The sequence below is a fragment of the Apium graveolens genome, chromosome 10, assembly GCF_009905375.1.
Source record: "Apium graveolens cultivar Ventura chromosome 10, ASM990537v1, whole genome shotgun sequence".
Taxonomy (NCBI): Eukaryota; Viridiplantae; Streptophyta; class Magnoliopsida; order Apiales; family Apiaceae; genus Apium; species Apium graveolens.
In genome coordinates, this window is record NC_133656.1 from 225,783,213 (window position 1) to 225,806,839 (window position 23,627).

The 23,627-nt window shown below is 36.1% G+C and overlaps 2 protein-coding genes across 5 annotated transcripts; one reads left to right on the top strand and one right to left on the bottom strand.

Annotated features, from left to right (window-relative positions):
• Window positions 1-7,192: 7,192 nt before the first annotated feature.
• LOC141689602 (zinc finger CCCH domain-containing protein 30-like) lies at window positions 7,193-10,999 on the top strand. Of its 4 annotated transcripts, XM_074493948.1 has the most exons (4): window positions 7,193-7,484; window positions 8,033-8,135; window positions 8,221-8,324; window positions 8,417-10,999. In XM_074493948.1, the coding sequence occupies exons 3-4, from the start codon at window positions 8,243-8,245 to the stop codon at window positions 10,642-10,644; spliced, it is 2,310 nt and encodes a 769-aa protein (XP_074350049.1). In that variant the 5' UTR covers window positions 7,193-7,484; window positions 8,033-8,135; window positions 8,221-8,242; the 3' UTR covers window positions 10,645-10,999. The 4 variants fall into 4 exon arrangements, with proteins under 4 accessions (XP_074350049.1, XP_074350048.1, XP_074350051.1 ...); XM_074493947.1 differs by having other exon boundaries at window positions 8,033-8,324; XM_074493950.1 differs by having other exon boundaries at window positions 8,033-8,290.
• A 338-nt stretch (window positions 11,000-11,337) lies between these two features.
• On the bottom strand, window positions 11,338-16,309 carry LOC141689603 (putative pentatricopeptide repeat-containing protein At5g52630). Its single transcript, XM_074493951.1, has 2 exons — window positions 14,047-16,309; window positions 11,338-11,448 (listed from the first exon to the last, which is right to left on the bottom strand). The coding sequence occupies exon 1, from the start codon at window positions 16,281-16,283 to the stop codon at window positions 14,514-14,516; it is 1,770 nt and encodes a 589-aa protein (XP_074350052.1). The 5' UTR covers window positions 16,284-16,309; the 3' UTR covers window positions 11,338-11,448; window positions 14,047-14,513.
• Window positions 16,310-23,627: the final 7,318 nt, after the last annotated feature.

Consider the following 23,627-nt stretch of genomic DNA (forward strand, 5'->3'; position numbering starts at 1 on the left):
CTGTAAATCTCATTGTTAGTCCACTAGGAATAACATATGTGCACATGCAGAAAGTACGTTAGCCTTAACATTTTTTTATCTCCATCCAACTTATTTCTTGTAGGGTCATGTTCCCTGTCAATCATGTGTCAGTGAACTCTTAACCAACACATTATATCATGGCAGTTGAATGTGGATCCAACGGCCAGGATTTTTAAAAAAATTAACCCAGTTCGCGCTTTTTTTCTGCGAAAAGGAGGGCTTCTACGCTTAATAACCGCGGAAGGCAAAGTCGATCCGCGCTTTTTTATAGCGGAAGCACTAAACTTGCAGTTTATAACCCTAAAACGATCACACTTTGCTTTTTATGCAACTTTTGTCAAATTGGAGAGCAAATTTTGGGGATTTATTGGTTTTGTTCATCCTTCCTCACTAATTTTCATCTGGTAAGCTAAATTTCTTGCTTTTTCTTGTTTTAAATATGGATAAGTTGTTTGCTAGGTTTGAAGGTAGAAAAGTTTTGAAAATGAGTGATAAAGTGATCCATAATGTTGTAAATAGTGAAGTTGTTGATGTTAGTAGTAGTTGCTTACATAATGATAATGTAGATTATGTTAACCTTGATGATGATTGTGATGAAGATGTTTTTGTTAATGAACATAGATTTGAAAATGAAGATTTGCATAAAAATAGTGAGTTTATGCCTGATAGTAATGAGACAAGGGATAAGAGTGTTGTTGGAGAAGAAGATATTGTAATTCCTTTTTTGAGTCAAAATTTCCCTAATTTAGTAGCCGCCAAAAATGTAATTAGGGCTTAAGCTTTGAAAAATGGGTTTTGCAATTAAGATTCAAAATACACAAAGGCGTGTGAACAAAACAATATATGCCCGTACTTATATTTGTAATTTAGCGGGAGAAAACCGCGATAAAGAACCCGTAGAGGATGAAGAAGTTTTGATAGGAAGTGTCGGTAGTGCGAAGAAGAAAAAACGTAGACATAAACTTCCTAGAAGTAGATGTAAATTTAGGATTTATGTGATTAATAGGCGAAATACAAGGCATTGGGAGATAACATCGTTGGAGTTAAATCACAATCACGAAGTTGTGTCGCCATCTAATATGAGTTTGATTAAAAGGGAGCGACATGTAACCGCCGCTCAAAAGAATTTAATTAAGAGTTTCCATGTTTCGGGTATTGCACCTAGACAACAAATGAATATATTTGGAAAAATGCACGGAGGAGAAAAGCATGTAGGGTTTCATGCCCAACACTTGAGAAATGCCGTGCGTGATTTTAGAAAAGATAATTTGGGTGTGAATGATGCTCAGGGGGGATTGGATTTGTTACATCGGTTAGAAGAGGAAAGTGGAGTAATTTTTTTTATTCGAACTCAAATTGATGAAGAAGGAAGATTGAAGTGCCTTTTATGGGTTGACCCCTGTCATTTTTGGCCTACAAAAATTTTGGTGATGTGGTTACATTTGATACAACATATCGAACAAATAGGTATGTTATTCCGTTTGTGCCTTTTACCGGGGTGAATCATCAGTATCCATCGGTTCTCTTTGAATTTGCACTAATGCGTGATGAATTGAAGACTACATTTGAGTGGATTTCGGGTACTTGGTTAGAAGTCGTTGAAGGAAAAGAACATTTGACTATCATCACTGATCAAGATCAAGCCATGACGGAGGCAATTCAATCTCAACTACCAAACACGACACATTTGTTGTGTTCGTGGCACATTACTAACAAATTTCCGGAGAAGCTCTCAACCTACTATGCAAAGGATGAATTTAAACGTGACTTCAACAATTGCATATATCACTCGTTTACCGATTTTTTTTTTGAGGATAGGTTAAAAACATTGATCTTGAAATATAAGTTGGAAGATAATACATGGTTGTAAAGCTTGTATAATTTGAAGCATAAGTGGATCGATGCTTAAACACGTAACATTTTTTCGCGAGTCAAAAAATAACATCGAGAAGCGACAGAATGAATGCCTTTTTTATGCTTATGTAGGGTCTTGCACGGGGTTGAAAGAATTTGTTGATGGTGCACAAAAATCTTTAGAAAGACAATTCATGTGTGAGAATGAAGAGGATTATAATACACGTCACAAAATTCATTGCATGCGAATGAAGACCGCCTTGGAGCACCATGTCGCTTTTATACCAAAGAGATGTTTAAAAGATTTCATACCATGTCTCTTATATATTGTTTTTTCGTGCTTTACACTTATATTGATTTTAGTAGTTATACCTCATTTTACTAACATGCATTTCTTGTTATATATAGGTGAAATGGCCAATACTTCGGATGACGAGTCGGTGTCTCACGTTAGCAACACATTCTCGGACTCGGACTCCGAATTGGAGGATTGTATGTCACCAATATTTAGCGAGTTGGATGTAATCGCTCGTGAATGGAGCGAGGAACTAGCACGGTTTAAAGAAGCACCTCCCTAAGTGGAGGAAGAAGACCGGGAGTTGCACCCTCCCGAAGAAGAGGCATACCGTTCAAGGATTTGGGCCTAAGCATGCAATTGGTTAACCCTTCCTTGCAGGTTTGTAAGAGTGTGTAGCAATGTGCCACCTTACTTTCTCCCCTTTTTGAACTTGGGTAAGGAGTCTCCCGATGGCCAATGGAGACTATCTGAATGGGATGGCGGTAAAATTGTGAAATGTGATAGGATCGCAGACATACGTAAGTTGAAGTCTCGTGAGGGTGCCGCCCGGGACCAAGTACGCATTGATCACGTTAAGTGTTGGGTGTCCCACCCACGTGGTGACGATACCACTGCATGGGCTTGGAGGCGTGAAACATGGTGCAAATTCACTCTCTACGACGGGCCAAGCACCATTCTCGTCACAATATGGAATAATCACGAGACCGATGTCGAAGTCACTGAAGGTGTGCCCCGCGAAGGTTGTGTTGTTGTGCTCTACTGGGTTACATACATTTTGAGGGCCGACACCCCCGGGGTCTCAATGCACCGACTATCGGGCGACTTCTCTAACCTTTTAGAGATATTTAGTTAGTTAGGGTAGCTCATATGAGAAATCCCTCTGTTTAAGTATTTTCCCCTTCTTTCCTTTAGGCTCCTCCTCCGCCTCCTCCTCATCAGCAAGCACCTCATCATCCGGCATAGCCCAGAACTCAGCAACTGGATATGAATCCCTGGTAGGATCGAGAAGAGGTCTCCCAATCAAGAACCGCTCATATGCCCACAACTGCAACAACCATGTACAACAAGAAATCCTCTTCGCCCCCTTCTGTGCTGCCTGCTCCAGCCCCTGTATAAATATAAAAGAACCGCAAAACCCCATGACGATGTATGCAAACCCCTAATCAAGCGTAGGTGTCCCATGTACCTTGGGTGCACCACATTCCTACTACTGGTAGGAAACAGAACATAACCAACAACCATGAGTAAGTATGCCTGTGTGTGGATAACAATCATCCTCTAATCAGGACCCGGATCAACCCTCCCATATCTCTGATACAACCATATGGACTTTATGTCGCCTCTGCCATATGCCAACTTCACCTCCTCTTCATCCAACTCCTCAAACCAATTGTTCGTAAAGTACCCCACACCACTATCAAGAACGTCACCAACTATCGGACGTCCAGCAATCGGTAAACCCAAGATATAGCCAACATCCGCCAAGGTCACTGTCATTTCCTCCTCTCTAATGAAGAAGGTGTTGGTCTCCGGGCGCCACCTCTCCACAAGTGTCGTGACTAGCCTAGCATCATTCTGCAACACCACACTCGGATTTGAAAATACACCAAAATCAAGGCTATGCGACAAGTCCTTATGAGCATCAGACAAAACCCAACGACGCATGTTTCTGTTCCCACAATAACACTCCAAAGGACAACGCTCATTCCCCTTCCAAACCTCCAAACTCACATGATACTCGTTATCAAAGATAACGGTATGACTAACTGGACCCGGCAATATGTTATCCATCCTAAAACAATAAACATGAAAACAGTTCAATAAACATGAAAACATTTCATATTTGTATAAGCTATTTCAATCATATAAGCACAAGTATGAATATAAATTCAAATTCACAATCAATACATAAGTAAAAACTCTAATTCTAGAAATCTCAAACAATATCATACACCAATTCCACAAATTCAATACTGCAATACAAAAACTCTATAGTCGCAACATCCACTCACAAATATCAAACTACGAACATCAAGACACTTTTTTTTATCAAACTCGTAATATAATCCACGAACAAAACGTATACACGGACATAAGGAAATAAATTTTCCTTATTCATACCACAACATCCACTCGCAACATTCAAAATATACGCACGATCAACATAAGTACATATACATTCAAAATATGTACACGTTCAACATAAGTACATAAACTAGAACAGTGTCATACATACACAATCACATATACAATCATAACACAGTCGATATATACACATAATCGCTGAAAATTCAACAAAATCCACGCTCGAAATTCAAAGATTAGTCATTATATACACATAACACAATCAATCAATATATACACATAACACAGTCGTATATATACACACAATCATAAATACAATTAAACTCGAACGCTGGGAAATCATAGATATAAAAGTCGAACCCTAGAATATGATTGTGTACATATTTTGAATACACGATCACATATACAATCATAACACAGTCGATATATACACGTAATCGCCGGAAATTCAACAAAATCCATGCTCGAAATTCAAAGATCAATCATTATATATACATAACACAGTCAATCAATATAGACACATAACACAGTCGTATATATACACATAATCATACATACAATTAAACTCGAACACTGGAAAATCATATATATAAAAGGCGAACCCTGGATTATGAAAAAACGGAGAAATCGAACCTGTAATCGGGAGAAATCGCTGGGAAATCGAAGAAAAAGTGAGGAAGAACAAGAATCAATGTTAATCGCCCGATAATCACCCATAAATCGCCCCTTAATCGTCCTTCCGTATATATTTAGGTTTAAACTGCTAAACGGGTCATTTCAACCCGTTAAATATGTTTCCCAGACCATCCTCTATAAAAAAGCGCGGATCGACTTTGCCTTCCGCGGTTATTAAGCGCGGAAGCCCTCCTTTCTGCAAAAAAAAATGCGTACGGGGTCAGGACATAATGTGTTGGTTAAGAGTTCCCTGACACATGATTGTCAGGGAACATGACCCTTTCTTGTTAGCTTGCTGCTGCGTAATATTTGTATACGTAGTTACATACTGTCTGAAATTAAGCCTTCTTTTAGATGTTGTGTTTTGTTTGAAGATGTAGTGTGTTTAAATTTAATCAATAATACATTTAAATTCTTTTTATTAAAAAATTATATATTATTTGTATATATTATTTGTATGTATTATTTTTTTTAACCTCCCACAATTATACTTGCCAAACTAAATATGTAGTTTTGCTTTTTAGCCCCGGATTAATAATATAATTTAATTGTGTATATTTATAGTTATATTTAATTATGTATATTTATTAATTTTATCTCAAAGTCATTATACTTAATTTTAAATTTTCTCTTTCTTATTTTATATTCATGTATTAAAATTATTAAATAAGGTAATTTATAATTTACATTTTAATTTTGTTTCAAAAAGATTATAAATTATAAGTTATTATTTATCAAACACATTATGAACTTTTAAGATATTTATATATAAATTTATCCAAAACCTAAATAATTTATAAGTTACAATATTCATATCACTTATATAACACTTTTCAACTTTAAGTCATAAGTTACGTTTTTAAGAAATCCCAAACGGGCCCACAGTCTTGATTCAAGAAACATAAATTCTTAATTTCACAACATATCAAAATTTACTTTTGCTCTGTATAAATATATGATAAGTATAAATACTATAACCAATCAAATTGGTTTAATATAATAGTTTGTGAAAGCACCTTGTTGTGGTGCAACTCATTGTTCACTTCATATTACCCGGGTTCAATTTAATATTAAAAATTTAGTCCAAAATTACGATCAAAATTTAAAATATATTATTGTTATTACTTCATTTTATTTAATGCCTAGTGCATAATCAGCTATGGACAAAAACAAATGTCTCGGGCCGTGTCCGAAATCAGGCTGGGAGTAAGTAATGTATAATGAAATTGAGTCTTAACAATTAGACCAGATTGGGTTGGGTTACGGTTTTAAAAAACTAAAATCAGAACCAACCCAATATAATCGGCCTAACGGAAATTTAACCCAACTAATCCATGAGTTTGGATGGTTCAATTTGATCTACCCAATTAAGGGTTGGGTTGAGTTGATTTGAACAGATTTGTTAACCCATAAGCAGCCTTACAAGACAATATTGTAACTATTGTATTAATTTAATTCAATTCATAAAAAGTTAACCGGTAATCTTAAAACGTATTTTAGAATACTTGTATTCCACAATCATTACTTTTTTAAAGATGATGATATAAACCTAGAGTTATTTTAACTCTATAGTAATTTGTTTATAAAAAAAATATCTTCTGAATATAGTACTTGATAGTAATAATGCTTTAAGAAGAAATCAAGATGCATACCATAACCAAATAAAACCTAACAAAGGACCTACAATGTAAAAAAACATATATTTCCCGCAAAATAACAAATAATTGGAAAAAGATTATATAATGGGAGTAGTTATAAAGGTGGTATCTTTATTAAGTGGAGGAAGGCTTATGGACTTGTACGTGACTGGGCAATGTGTTATATTGGTGGCTGCTTTTTATAAAAAGATAAATTTATTTTGTAAAAAAATATGTTTCGATATAGTTTGGAAGAAAATTATTAAAGTGGCCAGTTTGCAAAAACTGGTATATTATATGTAACGTTTTCATGCTGGGGGTCACACATTTTCTTCATATAAAAGATGTTTTTTTGGACTGTATATAAGTAACAGATGTTATACATTCTCTAACCGTATTTTTTTAAGTAACTGATATAACGCACATAATTATAACATATTTCTCCAAAAACGTACATGAATCCAATAATTTATCAAGTAAATATTGTAACATATCTTTATTATATCTTTAAACAATTATTATTATTATTATTATTATAGTTATTATTATTATTCTCCTTTTATTTCACTATATGAATGAAATGTAGTATAAAAGAAAAAAAGAGAAACGGAGTTGAGTTAATCAGCTCAGTAGTAGTACTACTTTGAGTTGTTGTGTCTAGTCCTCTATTGACTTGCTGGGATATAGTAGTAGATATTATGTATATTAAAATATGTCAGCAGAAGCAGTCTGCTTTTTGTGATTGTTCTTGAAAGAGAGGGCCTAGAAAGAGAGTTGAAGAACATCATTAAAGAAATGGGCAAGGTAGAACAAGTAGCTCCATCACTTGCAACTCACTCTCACTCTTTCTCTCTCTACATCCTCAACTAAGTTGCTTTCTTGATTTCTTCTTTTTTGTTGCTGCAAACTCATCTGTAAGTATCCTCACTATTTCTTCTCTTCAATTCACATATATATATATATATATGTGTGTGTGTGTGTTGTATATATACTCCTTATTACATGTGTGTGTTTGTGTGTGCATAACAAGAGCTATTATCATTGTTTTAATATTCATGTTGAAGCTCCATTTGGCTTTCCAAGAAAAATGAAAACAGGGGGGTGTGCAAGATCTTCTTTTTCAAGAAATAAGGTCACTCTGTTTTTAATCTTCCCAAGTTGAAGAAACTGCATATACTTCTACTTCTAATTTCTTATTCTTTTTCAAAAATAATAAGGCTACTCGGTTTTAATTAACCATCTAATCAAGTTCTTTAAGCTAGACAGTGTTCTTTTGTTTTGTGTGTGTATACCATGCTTATGGTATAGATAAGAGTTTTGGAATGATATACCTTATCTTCTAATTATTCTGATTCCCTGATTTTATATTTTTCTGATGGAGGGAATTATTATTATCCGATCTAAAACTTTCGGTTTGAATTATAACTATTTTAAAGATGCTGTCTTTTTTATAATTTTTCAGGTTATGGTCCAAACTAGGTCCTTCAATAATTTGTGAAAATCTATTTAAAGAAGAGAACTGCAATGGTGAAACTTTATTTCCTCCCTCTTGCTCCAGCAAACCAGTAATTATAAAAACACAAAAATCCTGTTATTACATGATCTGTATATAGACTGGTTATATGTATCTTATATAGGGTCATAACTCAGGACTGACTATTAGAGCTTTAAGATGGATCTTTCACCACTTGTTCTACTATTTGGGTTTCTTTGTATACTGGTCAGTCATTCATGGAGATTATTATCTAGTTTTGGTTAGTATTATATGCATATATACATGTGTATCTATTAATATATGCTCTGAATATACATTTAGGTTGATCCAATATTTACCTTACTTTTTCAGCTGGACTTTTGTTTAATGGAAGCATGTGCTGTGCATCAGAGCGGATAAAGGAAATACCACCTCCAGTTCCAGTTCCGTTGTCTCCTTTCAAAACAGACAGTAGTCGACTTTCTGAAATAGACATGAATTGCTTGACTATTGAAACGGAAGATACTATTACTAGTTTGCTTGAACTGGCTGCCAATGATGATATTGAGGGGTTTAAGAGATGGATTAAGCGAGACCCTTCTGCTATTGATGAGGTTGGACTCTGGTATGGACGCCAGAAGGGTTCTAAACAAATGGTTCTTGAGGATAGAACCCCTCTAATGGTTGCAGCTACTTATGGGAGTGTTGATGTTTTGAGTCTAATCCTTTCTCTATCTGAGGCCGATGTCAATCAATCCTGCGGACTTGATAAAACCACTGCTCTGCATTGTGCCGCTTCAAGTGGATCTTTGAAATCTGTTGATATTGTCAAAATGCTTCTGTTAGCAGGAGCTGATCCAAATTTGATTGATGCTAATGGTCATCGCCCTGCTGATGTGATTCTTGTCTCCCCCAAGTTCCAAGACATGAAACTGGCACTGGGACAACTCCTTGCAAACAACGGTCTTGATGGTATAAATGACTTGAGGGTGTCATGTGCCAACTCTAATTCCAATCCCTCTTTACTTTCTCCATCTCCAGAAAATAGATCTCCATCATCTGCTTCAGATTCAACATCTTCTCCAAAAATCACAAATTTTGATGATCTTAACTCTACTTTTGCTGCAGAGAAGAAAGAATACCCTGTTGATCCCTCTTTGCCAGACATCAAGAATGGTATATATTCAACAGATGAGTTCCGAATGTTTTCATTCAAGGTCCGACCTTGTTCTCGCGCCTACTCGCATGATTGGACAGAATGCCCATTTGTTCATCCTGGTGAAAATGCTCGGAGAAGAGACCCAAGGAAATATCATTACAGCTGTGTTCCTTGTCCTGATTTTCGTAAGGGGGCTTGTCGAAGAGGGGATATGTGTGAATATGCTCATGGTGTTTTTGAATGCTGGTTACACCCAGCTCAATACAGGACCCGGCTTTGCAAGGATGGTATAAGTTGCAACCGCAGGGTTTGCTTCTTTGCTCACAAACATGAGGAACTTCGGCCACTGTATGTCTCTACAGGTTCTGCTGTACCATCTCCTCGCTCAAGCACAACTGCTGCTAATGGAATGGACTTTGCTGCAGCAATGAGTCTCCTTCCGAGCTCACCTTCATCAGTTTGTGCTATGTCCTCTTCACCATTTACTCCACCAATGTCTCCATCTGCAAACGGCCTTCCAAATCTGGGATGGCACCAAGCAAATGTCCCTACTTTGCAGCTTCCTGGTAGCAATCTTCAGTCCAGTCGCTTGCGTTCATCACTTAATGCCAGAGATATTCATGCTGAGGAGATAAATTTGTTGCAAGATTTTGACGTTCAACAACAGCAGCTCCTCCATGAATTCTCGCGCCTCTCTCAAGCTAATGTTAGTGCTAATTCTTTGAACCGTTCTGTTCGTTCAAGAACCCTAACCCCTTCGAACCTTGAGGATCTTTTCTCCTCGGAGAACTTGTCTCCTCGATATTCTGATCAACCATTGGCTTCGTCTGTTTTTTCCCCTAGGCAGAATTCATCAATTCTCAATCATTTCCATCAACAGCAGAGCATGTTATCACCAATTAACACAAACTTCTCACCAAATAAGGTAGACAGTCCTCTGCAGAACTCTTATGCAGCCCCACTGGGGCGAAGGTCTCCGAGGAATATGGAACCTATCTCGCCATTGAGTTCACGTATTTCAATGTTTGCGCAGCGTGAGCAACAACATCAGTTCCGGAGCCTTAGCTCCAGAGAACTTGGGTCTAGTTCATCTTTCAACGTTGGTTCCCCGGGTGATTCTTGGCCTAAATGGGGTTCTTCCAATGGGAATGCAGAGTGGAATGTTAGTAACAAAGACTTTGGTCAGCTCAAAAGATCGGCGTCATTTGAGGTTGACACTAATGGGGAAGAGCCCGATTTATCATGGGTTCAATCACTTGTCAAAGAATCTCACCACGAGGCTAACCAAGATTCAGGAAGTCATGTTTCTGGTGCTGCAGGTAATGCTGATGCTTCGTTCAGCGACATATCAAATTTAAATCCCAGAATCGAACCAACTGATCAATCTGTTCTGGATGCATGGATTGAACAAATGCAACTTGATCAAATGCTGACTCAGTGAGTATGGTCATGAATAAAACACATGACATCCTGGTAAATAACATATTGTTTTGAGTTCGGCATTGCCTGCGGTCAATGTGTAAAGAACCAAAAGTGTTTAGAGTAGGGGGGGATCACAACATCAAGGAAAGAAAGGTCACAAGTGCTCCAGGGAAATTATTTTTGTTATTTATTATTCATAATATAATTTTAGAATCGATGAAAAGGTATTTCTGGGTTGTTTTCAAAATTGGATAAACCCAGTTTAGGCGATTTTTCTCAGGTACCAATATTATAATTCTGGTGTCTGTAACATCATATGTTCTGATTAAGCAAGACTATTCATTGAATGAAAATAACTACCGTCTTTGTGGTAACTACTCAGGCTCTTTTTGTTGTTGCCTAAATATAAAGATGACTAGTATCTTTGTTTCAGGTTTGTTAACATGTCAACTTTGTGCAACATTTTTATCAAACTATTTTGGGTTCTATAGGATTTTATTAAATCGTGGTGTCATTTTTGGATTATTTCTGTGATCGTGGTGGTGGTGGTTATGTCTGAGTTTGCAGGTCGTGTTAGACATTGACACCCATAAAGATGACACAGACACAATGGTATTGTAGACAACGTCGCCTATCATGGATCTCAGTTGGAAATGCACCAGTGCAATATAATCTTTGTGCTAAGAAAAGTGTTATATTCACGTTCAAGTTGTAGCAAATTAAACTTGATATTCACTATTCTTTTTAATGATTCTTTATTTCATACCTCATGTTGTTAGGCAGATCTGGCATTTGGGATGCTGCACAGCATAACCTACTAGTCCTAGATAAGAGAGGAGACGGTGTTAATAAATCCCCAAGAGATCTATCATGTTATCTTTAAAACTCTTTAGTAAGGCATATCATCTTGATATTTGTGGTGATTAGTGGATTGTTATTAAAGCATTGGTTCATTGGAATATGTGCTGTGGTGGATTCCATATCCCCAAAGCAGGATATGGAATGTGTATAGATCATGAATAACGAGGGAAAAGATGGTTTGCTCAATATACTAATTTAAAACTCTGACAGAGATCTTTTATATATTACTGATATAATGAATTTATGAAACTTGCTTTAGAAGAGATAATAATGAAAAAAGTCTGAATCTTCTATTCTGATTTTGTCACGTTTCATCATGCAACTACAAGAGGGATTATACCTCCTTCATTATTTTTAAATAGCATACCTAAACATTTCTCTCTTCTATCCATAAAAAGGTCATGGTGATGGTATTACAGAAAGTTAACTCGGTGGAGCCAGAAATGACCATACCAGGAAAAGCATTGGAATTTGTAAAACTTGAAAAAAAACATCTATAGGGTATAACCTATGAAGATCTGATATAGATATGAATAAAACATCCTATATGACATTTAGATCTGATATAGATATGAAATAAAACAGCTACAGCAGATGAGATTAAGAGATCTGGTAGAGATATTTATCTATTCGACTCTTAGCGAAAACCTAAGAATACATATGTGACTGTTTATTTATCTTATGTTGGTCTTATAAAGAAAATTATAAGAGGAAGTAATTCATAGCCCGGAGGATATCAACTTTTGTGATCATACTCAACTGACCAAAATTTTACTGATATTTAAGATCGAGTATCAGTGAGACATGTTTGTGAAGTAAGATTTATTAGGATTATGTAGCTTGAATTTTAAATCATAATAACTCGTTTAGTTTCTTTATTTATTGGCAGAAGAAACAAGTGGATTGAATGACTGGAGACATTGCACAATGGTCTATTGTGGCTTTTTGTCCCACCATTTTACCGAATGCCAAAGCGATTACGATATTGTATTAAAATACTTTATATTTATATAATCAATGATTCATGTATCTACCAAAATTTAAATTTTTATTTCTTGAAAGAAGAATAAGTACCAAAATATTATTTAGAAAATAATAATACACATACTCGCAACAAATTTATTGAGGAAAAGTTTTCTGGAGCACTTGTCTTAATTGATTGGAAATGCTTTTTCTGACCTATTAAAGCCTAACCTGGGAGTATAACTTAATCTAGATGTTTTAGCATCTCTCACCTTTCGGTGGTGGGGACAGGGAGTGAGATAAGAAACAGCAATTAGTCTGACCTTGTTACAACCTCTCTATTAATCTCTAGTTCTCTACTCTTTAATCTTGAACTCTTGATGTAAAAAGTTTCTGTTGTCATAGCTAAGATAATAAAGGCACACAAGTACTGACATGACAATATTAGTCAAAAAGTTTTGAGTTTCTTAATCACATTATAAATCATTTAACCCTTAAATGGTCCGACTAACTTGCTATCTCCTTCAGTTTAATACTAGATTAGACTACTTTTCCTCCCAAAGTCTAACAAACTATGCTAAACTAAGTTATAAATGTCATAGAACTTCTATTCAATCTCACCATTTACACTTATTTTCCATCTGTTGTGTCATTTTAACAACACCAAATATGGCAGGGGTTTGTGAGTAATGCAAATAGTGAGATTCTCTTTTATGCATGTATAATCTTCGTCACTGTATAATGACAAGCAAAAAAAAACAGTGGAGGAAGAAATTCAAGGGTCTAACATATAATTCTTTCTATTCTTAGAATTTTTTTGTCAAATCTGAATCATACTTTCAGTATCAAAATTTGTCGATGCTTAATGCAATAAATAAGCCAAATGCAATGTTAAAACTTAAAACTGTTTGGAGAATGTATTCTTTTTAATAATAATTTCTGTTTAGAAAAATAATTATGCACAAGTTTACTTGTATGATAATATTTATATGAAATTCATAGTATTAAGTTTTGTCAAACATTTTGGATTTAAAACTTGTTTATTTAATCTTATAATATCTCTTACATATGGTTATGGGAGCTTATAAATCCTCGAAATTTCCATGTACTTAAATATAATAATTTAAAAATAATGAGACAATTCATATGTGTTAGTTTATTAGCCTAATAATGTTATAATGTTAAGGCAATTATTTTGATGTGCTATTAAAGTAATAATTAAGTTAATGTACTAATCTTATGGTAATATATTTTAAGCTTTTTAACCTCGTCTAAATTTTAGATCATATAGTTGTTGATTAAGTTTCATTCACTTTGTGATTGATCGCGAAAAAATATAAATAGTTTATGAAAGATATATATGCTTTTCGTTTCTGGTACCTTCCTCTGGTTTTTCTTGCTATAACTACTAATTACTAAATGAGTTCCCTAGAACCACACCAGGAATATTTCTGAAACGAACTCATCTTTGCACTTAATTTGAGGCACGATAATATTATAGTTTGGTTAACAAACTAAAACTATCACCACTCCAATATCTAAACCAAAACTTTTAGATGAACAAATATTGTATATCTGAATAGTGAATAGAGCATACCTGGTTGCAGGGTGAAACAGAGCTGCGCCGACAAGCCACAAAATGCTCTTGAGTCTTGAGCCAATCTCACTACAAACACCTGGAGCCTTCACCAAACTCATCAGACTAGAGACATTGCCATCAGAGATAAATTAATCATTTGTGTGATAACTTATAACAGGGAATCGTCAGTAGCAACTTCATCAAGTAAAGAACTAGCCAGAAATATAATAAGAACGTGACTATGATAAGTTGTAGCATCAAGCCTCCGTATCATAAACACCTTGAAGTCAACCAAACTCATCAAATCTTTCTGATTATATTTTGAATGTTCATTGAGTACAAGTATTTAACTCTTGTTTGTTGCTATTCTATTCCTTCAACTGAAAATTGGTCAATCCTAAGTAAGGTTTCAATGTCAATGTCATTACAGGTAACTTCCATTATTTTCGCATATCTAACTGGCCTTTTAGCTTGTATTGGTATTTTCACCAATAGTCGCCACACGAACATTTCCCATCTTCAAACCGATGAAACCTGTTATTATCCCTAACAATAATTACTCTTCCGGAGCATTTGGACATAAACTTAATTGCAGTGTGACAATCACCACACACACGCAAGTTTTTCATAATTCTGATTACCCTTCCAGGTGGAAATGTTATCAGTGCATATGCAATGGCAAGTCGTTCACTATGATACCTAATTGCAAGTTTCTTCTCGGAGCCATCTACTTCTTGAAGCACAAAACTAGTATCGGCAATATAACCTGCTTGTTCCATTTCATCCCCCAAGTCGTCTAGTTTTTGATAGATCTCACGTGATTTTGAGTGAGATTTATCGCCTGCTGTGAATGTATGTACCCTATTTCCCTCCTCAACCCAACTCAGTCCCGTCTCCTTTTTCATCCCTCTGTCCCTCAACATTTTGCGGGCTTTAGCTGCCTCCTCAAATCTTCCAGCAGCTGCATACGCATTAGATAACAGGACATGCAACCCAGGGCTAACAGCACCTAATTCAAACACCTTATCGGCTGCGTAAGCTGCCAAATCCGTGTTTCCATGAATTCGGCATCCTGTCAAAAAAGCTCCCCATACTGATTCTGTTGGCTGCATGGGCATTGCCCTGATCATTGCAAGGGCATCCTGCAGTTTTCCAGCACGCCCAAGTAAATCGACCATGGAACTATAATGCTGGTCCCCTGGCTCAATCCCATATTGCTTCATAAGACTAAAATAATAATTCCCTTCTTTGACAAGCCCCTTATGGCTGCACGCATAAACCATACACAAGAAAGTGATAAAATTCGGTTTCATTCCTCCTCGTTCCATATCTTCAAACAACTGAAATGCTTTTTCAGTGTGTGCATGCTGCGCACAAGCAATCAGCATTGCATTCCACATACCTAAATTCTTATCACGTACCTCATCAAATACCTGATAAGCTTCCGCAATCAACCCACACTTAGAATACATAGAAACCAACGAACTCCCCACAAAACTCGACGAATCATAACTCATCTTCAAACACAACCCATGAATCTCTTTCCCCAACTCAAGACACGTAGAATTCCCACAAACCCTAACAACACTCGAAAACGTAAAATCATTAACATCCAAATCCTCAACCAACGCCATCTTAAACAACCCCAAAGCCTCCTCAGCTTCACCCATCTGAACATACCCATAAATCATCCCACTCCACGAAACCACATTTCTCAGCGGCATTTCATCAAACATCTTCCGTGCATCCCTAATAACCCCACATTTCGCATACATATCAACCACAGAACTCCCCACAAACACATCCCAAACATACCCAGTTCTCAAAGCAACACAATGCACAGACCCACCAACATCAAATCTCCCAATCATCCCACACGCCTTAGTTACACTTGGAAAAATATGATCATCACCACGACACCCAAACGCAACCATTTTTCGAAAGAAATCGAGGGCTAGGAGAGGAAGATCATTCTGGGCACAAGAGGAAATGACTGAGCTCCAAGTAGTGGATGATTTAATGGGTGATTCTTGAAAAACCTTGGCTGAGTTAAGAGGAAGTTGAGTTTTTGAGTAGAAATTGATTAAGTGATGTGAAATGAGAGGAATTGTTTGAAGGCCTGATTTGAGAATGTGGGCGTGGAGTTTAAGGCCTTTAGAGAGAGAGCGAGAGCGTGTTAGAGAGAGAAGATCAGTGCAAGCGTTTCGAAAGTTTTGTTCGAATCTGAACTGTTGGAGTTCGAGTGTGTCTAACATTTGTATTTTTTGGGCGCTTAAGTTTTGAATGGGGTGGGTTTATATACGATTTTGAGGCCCGAGTATTTATCTAGGTTCTCCGTGATTTAAGCAGATTTTTCAAAGAAAAAAAAATGACAAGGTTTTTCATTCTTATACTATTATGATTTTAATATAAATCATGAAAATTAATTAAACACTTATTTATGGGTTGGGTTCTATCTGAATTTTAAAAGTTGATAATAACTCATAAATTTTGGAAGATTGTTGTTAATTTTAATTTAAGATGCTTTTAAAGGAGTTCATGAAAAAATTTGCTGATGATCTATTCGAGTTTTCTACCATATTCATCAAAATCTTATGTAATTTAGAGAGATTTCAAAAGATAAGAATATACTAGTAAATCCATTGTGACGTCCTCAATCTCGGGGTGAGAAATGAGGACACACAATACTAATATTCAGATATAATACTGCAGCAGAAACATAATAAACCCCGAAAATTATTAGTATCCAAACAAGATAAAATATGAGACAAGATTACAACTACCAACCAGAATATTATAATTACGATCCTTATTATAAATAAATCCAAATTATTTGATTCCGAATTGGAATCGACAGATAACCCAAAAGTATCTGATCCAGCTATTACAATTTTCACCAACTAACGACACTTCCTCACACAACATCTTCCTCATCTGGCACCTGAAATTCGACGATACGAAAAGGACCGCCAGGAATGCTTTTGCGAGCGGTGCGCCTAAGTCTGACCATCTTCTTACTTAAGTGTCAAGGTTAGATCAATACAAATAAATGAGCTAAACGGCTAAACAAGTAACTATTATACAGTTCTAATATCAAAACAATAACGACATTCGCAATCTCAATAAACTAGGTGGCAGTATTACAATATATCCAAGAAAGGATCTCAGGATAAGAATTCAAGGGATTTGAGGTTCAAGTGATGATTATCCAGTTTCAGAGTCAAATAATAAGGTTCACAATATATTTCAACAATTCCAAGATAAGTCAAATTCAAATTACAATTCAAGAGATAATGTTTATTGCACAATAAAAACCTTTTTCATCATTTTAAACAACATAGAACCCTTTTTTATTGGAATGATCCATCTTTTAAATATAATACATGTGATGACCTCCATCCGGTCATCAAGGTACCTATGATATTATTTCGGCCTATATACTGGACTAGCCCCGCTAGCCTCCTAAGTGACCGCACTAGTCCCACTAGCCTCTTACGTCTCTATCCAATCTTTAGGAATTCATTAGAAAAACCTTTATATTGGAAAACACAGAAGTGTTAACTAAATCCTTTTTTTAACATTACCAGTAATTAATATTATTTGGACTCTTTCAAGTCGAAAATCATTCTTAGGTTCAATTTCGGGATTCAAGCGGAAATAAGCAATTGAAACGAGGAACCGTAAGTTTAGGAAATGAGCAATCACTAAACATAGGTATTTAAACATAGGTATTATCAAAGTCATTAACAAGATGGTTCTCAAGAAACAATACGTTGATAAGCGTCAGGTTTACTGTTATAAAGGTCCAGGTAAACAAGGTATTAAACAACAAGACTTAACGAAATATTAAAGATCAAGGATCTTTGTAGAACACAGGGTATAATGAAAGTAGGGTAAGGTGTTTGAAATGAAATAGGTCAACAACAAGTTTATCAATTCATATTCATCAACTGTATCAATAAGATCATCTATTCTATCAATGTAATCATATCAATTCTCTGTGATCGAATCCACTCTATATTCAGATTCTCAAAAATGGGCCCTTTATAACGACTCGTATATTTTATTTTTATTATTTAAATGTGCAATTATTGAATAATTAAATATTTAAAATATGTGTATGGGTTCTGTCAGTTGGATGTTATTTTGTTATTAATTATGTGTGATTATTGGTGTTCGAGGATAATTTGTGTAATTAGTTGTGAAGTTGTGTTGTGTTGTTTTATATTTAAAAGTGATTTTCATTAAAGATTTGTTTTTAAAAATACTTGGATTATTTATAAAATTATTTTTATTGCTCCATAATTTTATTTATAATTTTTAGGAGTTTATAAAATTTAGAAATCATTATTCCAGTTATAATTTAAATTTAAATGACTTTCTGATTATATTTAATTGTAAAGTCAGTATTTAATTCCAGAAATCTTTAAAAATCACGAAATTCATATTTTATTAAGTCTGAAATATTTCAAGAATTTTAATATTATTTTGGAAAATTTTGGGATTAAATGACACGCGCATTGTTTCGGTTAATCATCAAATGCGGGTCCGAGTTACACTTCAAAAATGATTTAAAAATTCTAGAAATTTTATTTTATTAACTCCTAATTATTTCAGGATTTTTAAAATTATTTTCGTGGGTTTTCAGATTGTTTTACCCGCTAAACGCTCGATTAATTCTTTAATTACGGTGTCAGAAATTAGAAATATAGCGATAAAATCATATAATTGCAATTGTTCTCATCTCTTGCACAAAAAAAAATCAATCCTTTTGTTCCCAAATCTCAGCCCTGCTCTCTCTCTCTCTCTCTCTCTCTCTCTCTCTCTCTCTCTCTCTCTCTCTCTCTCTCTCTCTCTCTCTCTCTCTCTCCTCCCCCCCACTCGATTAACTTCTCTTTCCTTCATATCTTCGTTCCTATCTTTTTCCCCTCTGTTTCCGATCACCACCGCGTTCATCTTCTCCGGTGGCTTTCCGGTGAGCTGCCCGCTCGGTGGTAGCTTCGAGGTTCTAGTCAGAAGGCCCAAGAGTTGGCGTTGGTCTAATGATAGCCTAGTGGACAGTCGACGAGCTCAGTAAGGTTCCAATCGAAGGACATGAGTGTTGAAGTTGAATCCAGGGTAATCTAGTGGTTAGACGTTAAAGCCTGAGCGTCCGTGTCGGCTCAAGGTCAATCGATAATATTGGTAAAGCTCTGCAAGGCAAGTACCCCTGGCCATATCCTTATGGTTCAGCATATATGAATATACTGTTGCTTTATTCTCGTAGTGGAATATAACATTTTAATTTACGTATCCCCTGTGTTCAAATGGTTTTGTTAACCTGTGTTTTGGGGGAAAAGTAACTTCTGAAAATGCCTATCTCTAAAAATTGAATAAAATGAAAATGTTTTGGAAAGCGTGCTGTGATATAGTTATTTTGACAAGAGATAGGTAAGTGATTTGGAAAACTTGATAAAAATGATCAGATAATTGGATGAGTGTGCGCAGGGGGCCCGTAACGGCCTGGAAGATAGCGTAAGAGGCGAAGTGGTTGCGCACCCTACTATAACCACCAGCCCAGCGTGGCAGGGACCTAGCTAGTCTCTGAGTTTCGGAACAAGTTTTCATAGGATAACCAAGATAGAGTTATCCTATGGAGATAGCATGACCAGCTGTCTCACCCGGGATCATCCAATACTTTTATATCTGAGCAAGTGATTTTGAGGTTCCCGGGGAGGAACAGGTGATTTTATAGGTCCTGTGATGGGACAAGCTTTATGGTTCCCGTAACGGAATAAATGATTTTGGGTCCCCGTAACGGGATAAATGGTTTTATGGGTCCTGCGATGGGACGGAAGATTTGAAAATGAAAATAGCATGCTAAAATTTAACTCTGGTATTTACATAGCACAGTTAATGAAATGTTTTAGAGAGCATGCTAGCTATTGAGATCCATTTTTCAACAATTCATCAGTTTCATCGGTTTTCACATATTTTCTTATTTTATAAACGAGTTATGATTTCTGTTCCTATAAATGTTTAGCATAAATTGTTTTGATTATTATTCATATAGTGGTACTGCTGAGTAATTGATTGCTCACCCTTGAAAAATGTTTTATATATGTATTGCAAATACCTTGGAGATTCTTCAGTGGCAGTTGGGGCAGAGTTCCAGTTCCTTCCGTGTCAGGCTCCCCTGAGGTGGTTGTGACGGGTTGTTGTGTTGTGGATGACGTTAACTCCTGACCCCGGGGTTGAGGCCGTCACAGTTGGTATCAGAGCTACAGGTTTGAGTCCCTGATTTAGGTTAGGAATAGAGTCAAAAGAGTGCAAGAAGGTATATATATATATATATATATGTGTGAGTCAACAACTCAACTAGAGGAGCGAGTCTATGAGTTCAGTCAAGGGTTTCGGAGATGTAACCCTGATGTCTATTAAGGATTGGCTGGAACTTCCCTAGCTTGTAGTAAGTCTTCCTTGCATATAGGTATCACTGGCAATGTCTGGTAGAGGTTTCTATTTCCCTTCTCGAGGTTTTATAGGTTGATTGGGGCAAACAATACATATGATTTGACTATTTGTCTATGTGACAAAGGGTCTGGTGGGCCGCCACTGTATTATGTATTGTAAACTGTATGGTACTAAGACTGGTCATCTTACGTACTTGAATGGTTGCTCTCAATCATATTCGCATCTTCTTCACTTTTCTTTTAGAATGGATTATCTTGATTTCGAAATTTTATTTGGCATTTTGTGGCAATGAATTTCCTTCGGTAACCTCTGTGGTCAGACCGTCCTAGTTATGGAAAGTAAACGAAGAGTTGACCGTCTGGAGAAGTAAAAGTTCTGTATCCGGTTGCTATTTTGGAATAACGAAAGCAGAAAGGATTGGCGATCCAATGGAGAAGGTTTTTGTCTTAGAAAAGTTAATTAAGTGGTGCGCGAGTCTATGGCAAATGATAGGAAACCACCTTTAGAAGAGTGGTTGGTTGAAACTTGGACTAGTATACCCGGCAGGATTCAGAGTTCCTTAAGCCTGACTTGGGTTGCGAGGTTGCTTTTTGTTAGTTGTGGCTGATATAGACAACCCTGTTTTGTTATGTTGGTTGGTGATATATATGGTTATTAGTACGTTATGTGTCACAGTATTGTGAATCGTGGAGTTGATTGGTGGCAGTTGGTTAGTATACTTGTTGGTGGTTTGGTTGATGGTGATGGATTTATATGGTTGTTGGTTGATTGTTGGTATCGGCTTGAGTCCGTCTGGTAGTCAATAATACAGAGAAAATGCTGCCCAAATTTTTGGAAAAATACCCTACTTTTAAAGATGCAACGTATACTTTTGTGTGTTATTGATGTTTCCGTTGATACTCCAGTTGATCAATTAAAACAGAGAGTTAGTTAATTTTACCAACTAATGGTCAGTTAGATAGAAGTTGGTCCCAATTAGATTAAGTTAAATTCTGATGTGATTTTCAGATCCGGAAACAAAGAATGTTCAATGTTTCAAATGTGGTCATGAGGGTCATCATGCACCGGAATGCAATCCAGGAAATCCAGGGGTTACTTGTTACCATCATGGGAAGGTTGGGCATATTGCAAGGAGTTGTGGAACGGTTATTCCAGGTACTATATCCCAAGGGCTAACATCCAGCACAGCTAGAGGCAGAACTTTCACAGTAATCAAGAGATCGAACGCCTAGGATTCGGGCGTAGTTGTAAGTACATTCTCTCTCAACTCCATACATGTTAAAGTTTTTTTTGATTCGGAAGCATCTAAGCTTTTATACCAAAGAAATGTGTGAGTAAAGCGAATTCAATATTGGAAGACTTAGCCGAGCCTTTAATCATATGAGTGGTCAATCAAGATAGACTTTCAGTGAGTCACCTCTATTTTAACTATCAATTAGAATTCATGAATATTCTTTTCATCTAATCTGACACCCGTCGAGTTAGAGGAGTTTGATGTGATTTTAGTAATAGATCGGTTGTCATGTCATAAGGAAAAAGTTGAATCTCAGAAGAAGCGAAGTGTAAAGTGTGCAGAAGTCAATGGTAGGGTAAGTTTCTAAGTGCATAAGTAATATAAGAAGTTCTTCCAATCATGCGAAAAAAGGGGTAATGAGCTAAGGATATAAAGTAGATCCACCATGTGTAAAGATACGAAGAAGAAAATACTTAAGCTGGAGGAAGTTGAGTAGTATATGATTGCCCTGGAGTTTCTTTGAAGGTTAGTGGGACGAAATAATTAGCTCGATAATTGTAAAAGATATTAGTAAGGAAGGTGAGCATACTAGATATAGTCTATTGGGTTGCACCAGAAATGTTGCTGAAAAGAAGGATGAAATTATGAGAATGTGTAATGATTATCGGGAGTTTAATAAAACGACGAATAAGAATAAGTAACCCTATTAAGAATTGATTATTTATGTAACCTAATTCAAGGAATGTGTTATTTCTCGGGGATTGACTTAAGATCCAGCCTGAGGACGTATCAAAGACTGCAGTTAAAATAAAATATGGGCATCACAATATTTGGTAATTTTATTTGGATTAACAAGTGTATCAGTTAGTGAACATGGTGTATAAGGAGTGCTTGGATAATCATGATTGTATTTCTTGATAACATCCTCAGCTATTCAAGGACCAATGATGCCCATGTGGAACGCCCAAGGATTTCCCTACGAAGATTAGAAGGGAAGCAACTATATATTAAGTTTCAAGTATGAATTTTGGCTGAGAATAACAAATGATTCTGATTATTCCGGTGTAGTAACAGATGCCCTGTGCAGAAGGAGAGGAATGTATATGATTAAAATTGCTGACGAGTTAATAAAAGAATTGGAAAAAGTAGAATGTGAAGTTCAAATATCTGAAGGTGAGAAGAAGTGAAGATATGAGATTACTTTCCAGCCTTAACTGATGGAAATGAGTAGGAGGTGTTCGAATGTTTGGAAACTAAGTTAAAAATAAGCACCGCCTATCATCCGTAGACGAAGGGTCAAAGTGAAACGACGATTTAAACAATATAAGATATGTTGAGAGTATATATATATTTGGATCTAAAAGGAAACTGGGGTAATCACCTACCATTGATTGAGTTTGTTATGTTAATAGTTATCATGCTAGTAAGGGAATGCTACCTTGCAAAGCCATGTGTGAGCATAAGTGTGAGTTCCCCTCTATTGAGAGAAAGTGGGAGTAGAAATGTTGTTAGGTCCTGAGTCAATTCAGCACACCAAGGACGTAGTGGTGTTGATTCAGAAAAGAGTTAAAGCAGCTTGGGATGGTGAAAGAAGACGGATTTGCATCGAAAGAATATAGATATAGAAGTAGAATCGTTGGTATTGATAAAATCTTCACCTTGGAAGAGATTGGTTGAGTTTGATTAGAATAGGCGAGTTGAGTCCTAAATATATGAAACTGTTTGAGGTATCGGGGAAGATAGATAAAGTTGCTCATGAGTTAGTGTTGCTGCAGCAGTTGCAGCAAATTTATAGTGTGTTTCACGTGTTAATGTTAAAGCAATATGTTTCTGATTCGAACCAAGTCGTTGATTAGGAGCCAATGGGCTCTCATCCAAATTGTTCTGTGGAGGATGATCGATCCAAATCCTA

Coding starts and splice junctions, on each gene's coding strand:
- LOC141689602 (XM_074493947.1), top strand. CDS start 8,243: ATGGATCTTTCACCACTTGTTCTACTATTTGGGTTTCTTTGTATACTG. Junction 8,325..8,416: donor GAGATTATTATCTAGTTTTG/GTTAGTATTATA, acceptor TTACTTTTTCAG/CTGGACTTTTGTTTAATGGA.
- LOC141689603 (XM_074493951.1), bottom strand. CDS start 16,283: ATGTTAGACACACTCGAACTCCAACAGTTCAGATTCGAACAAAACTTT.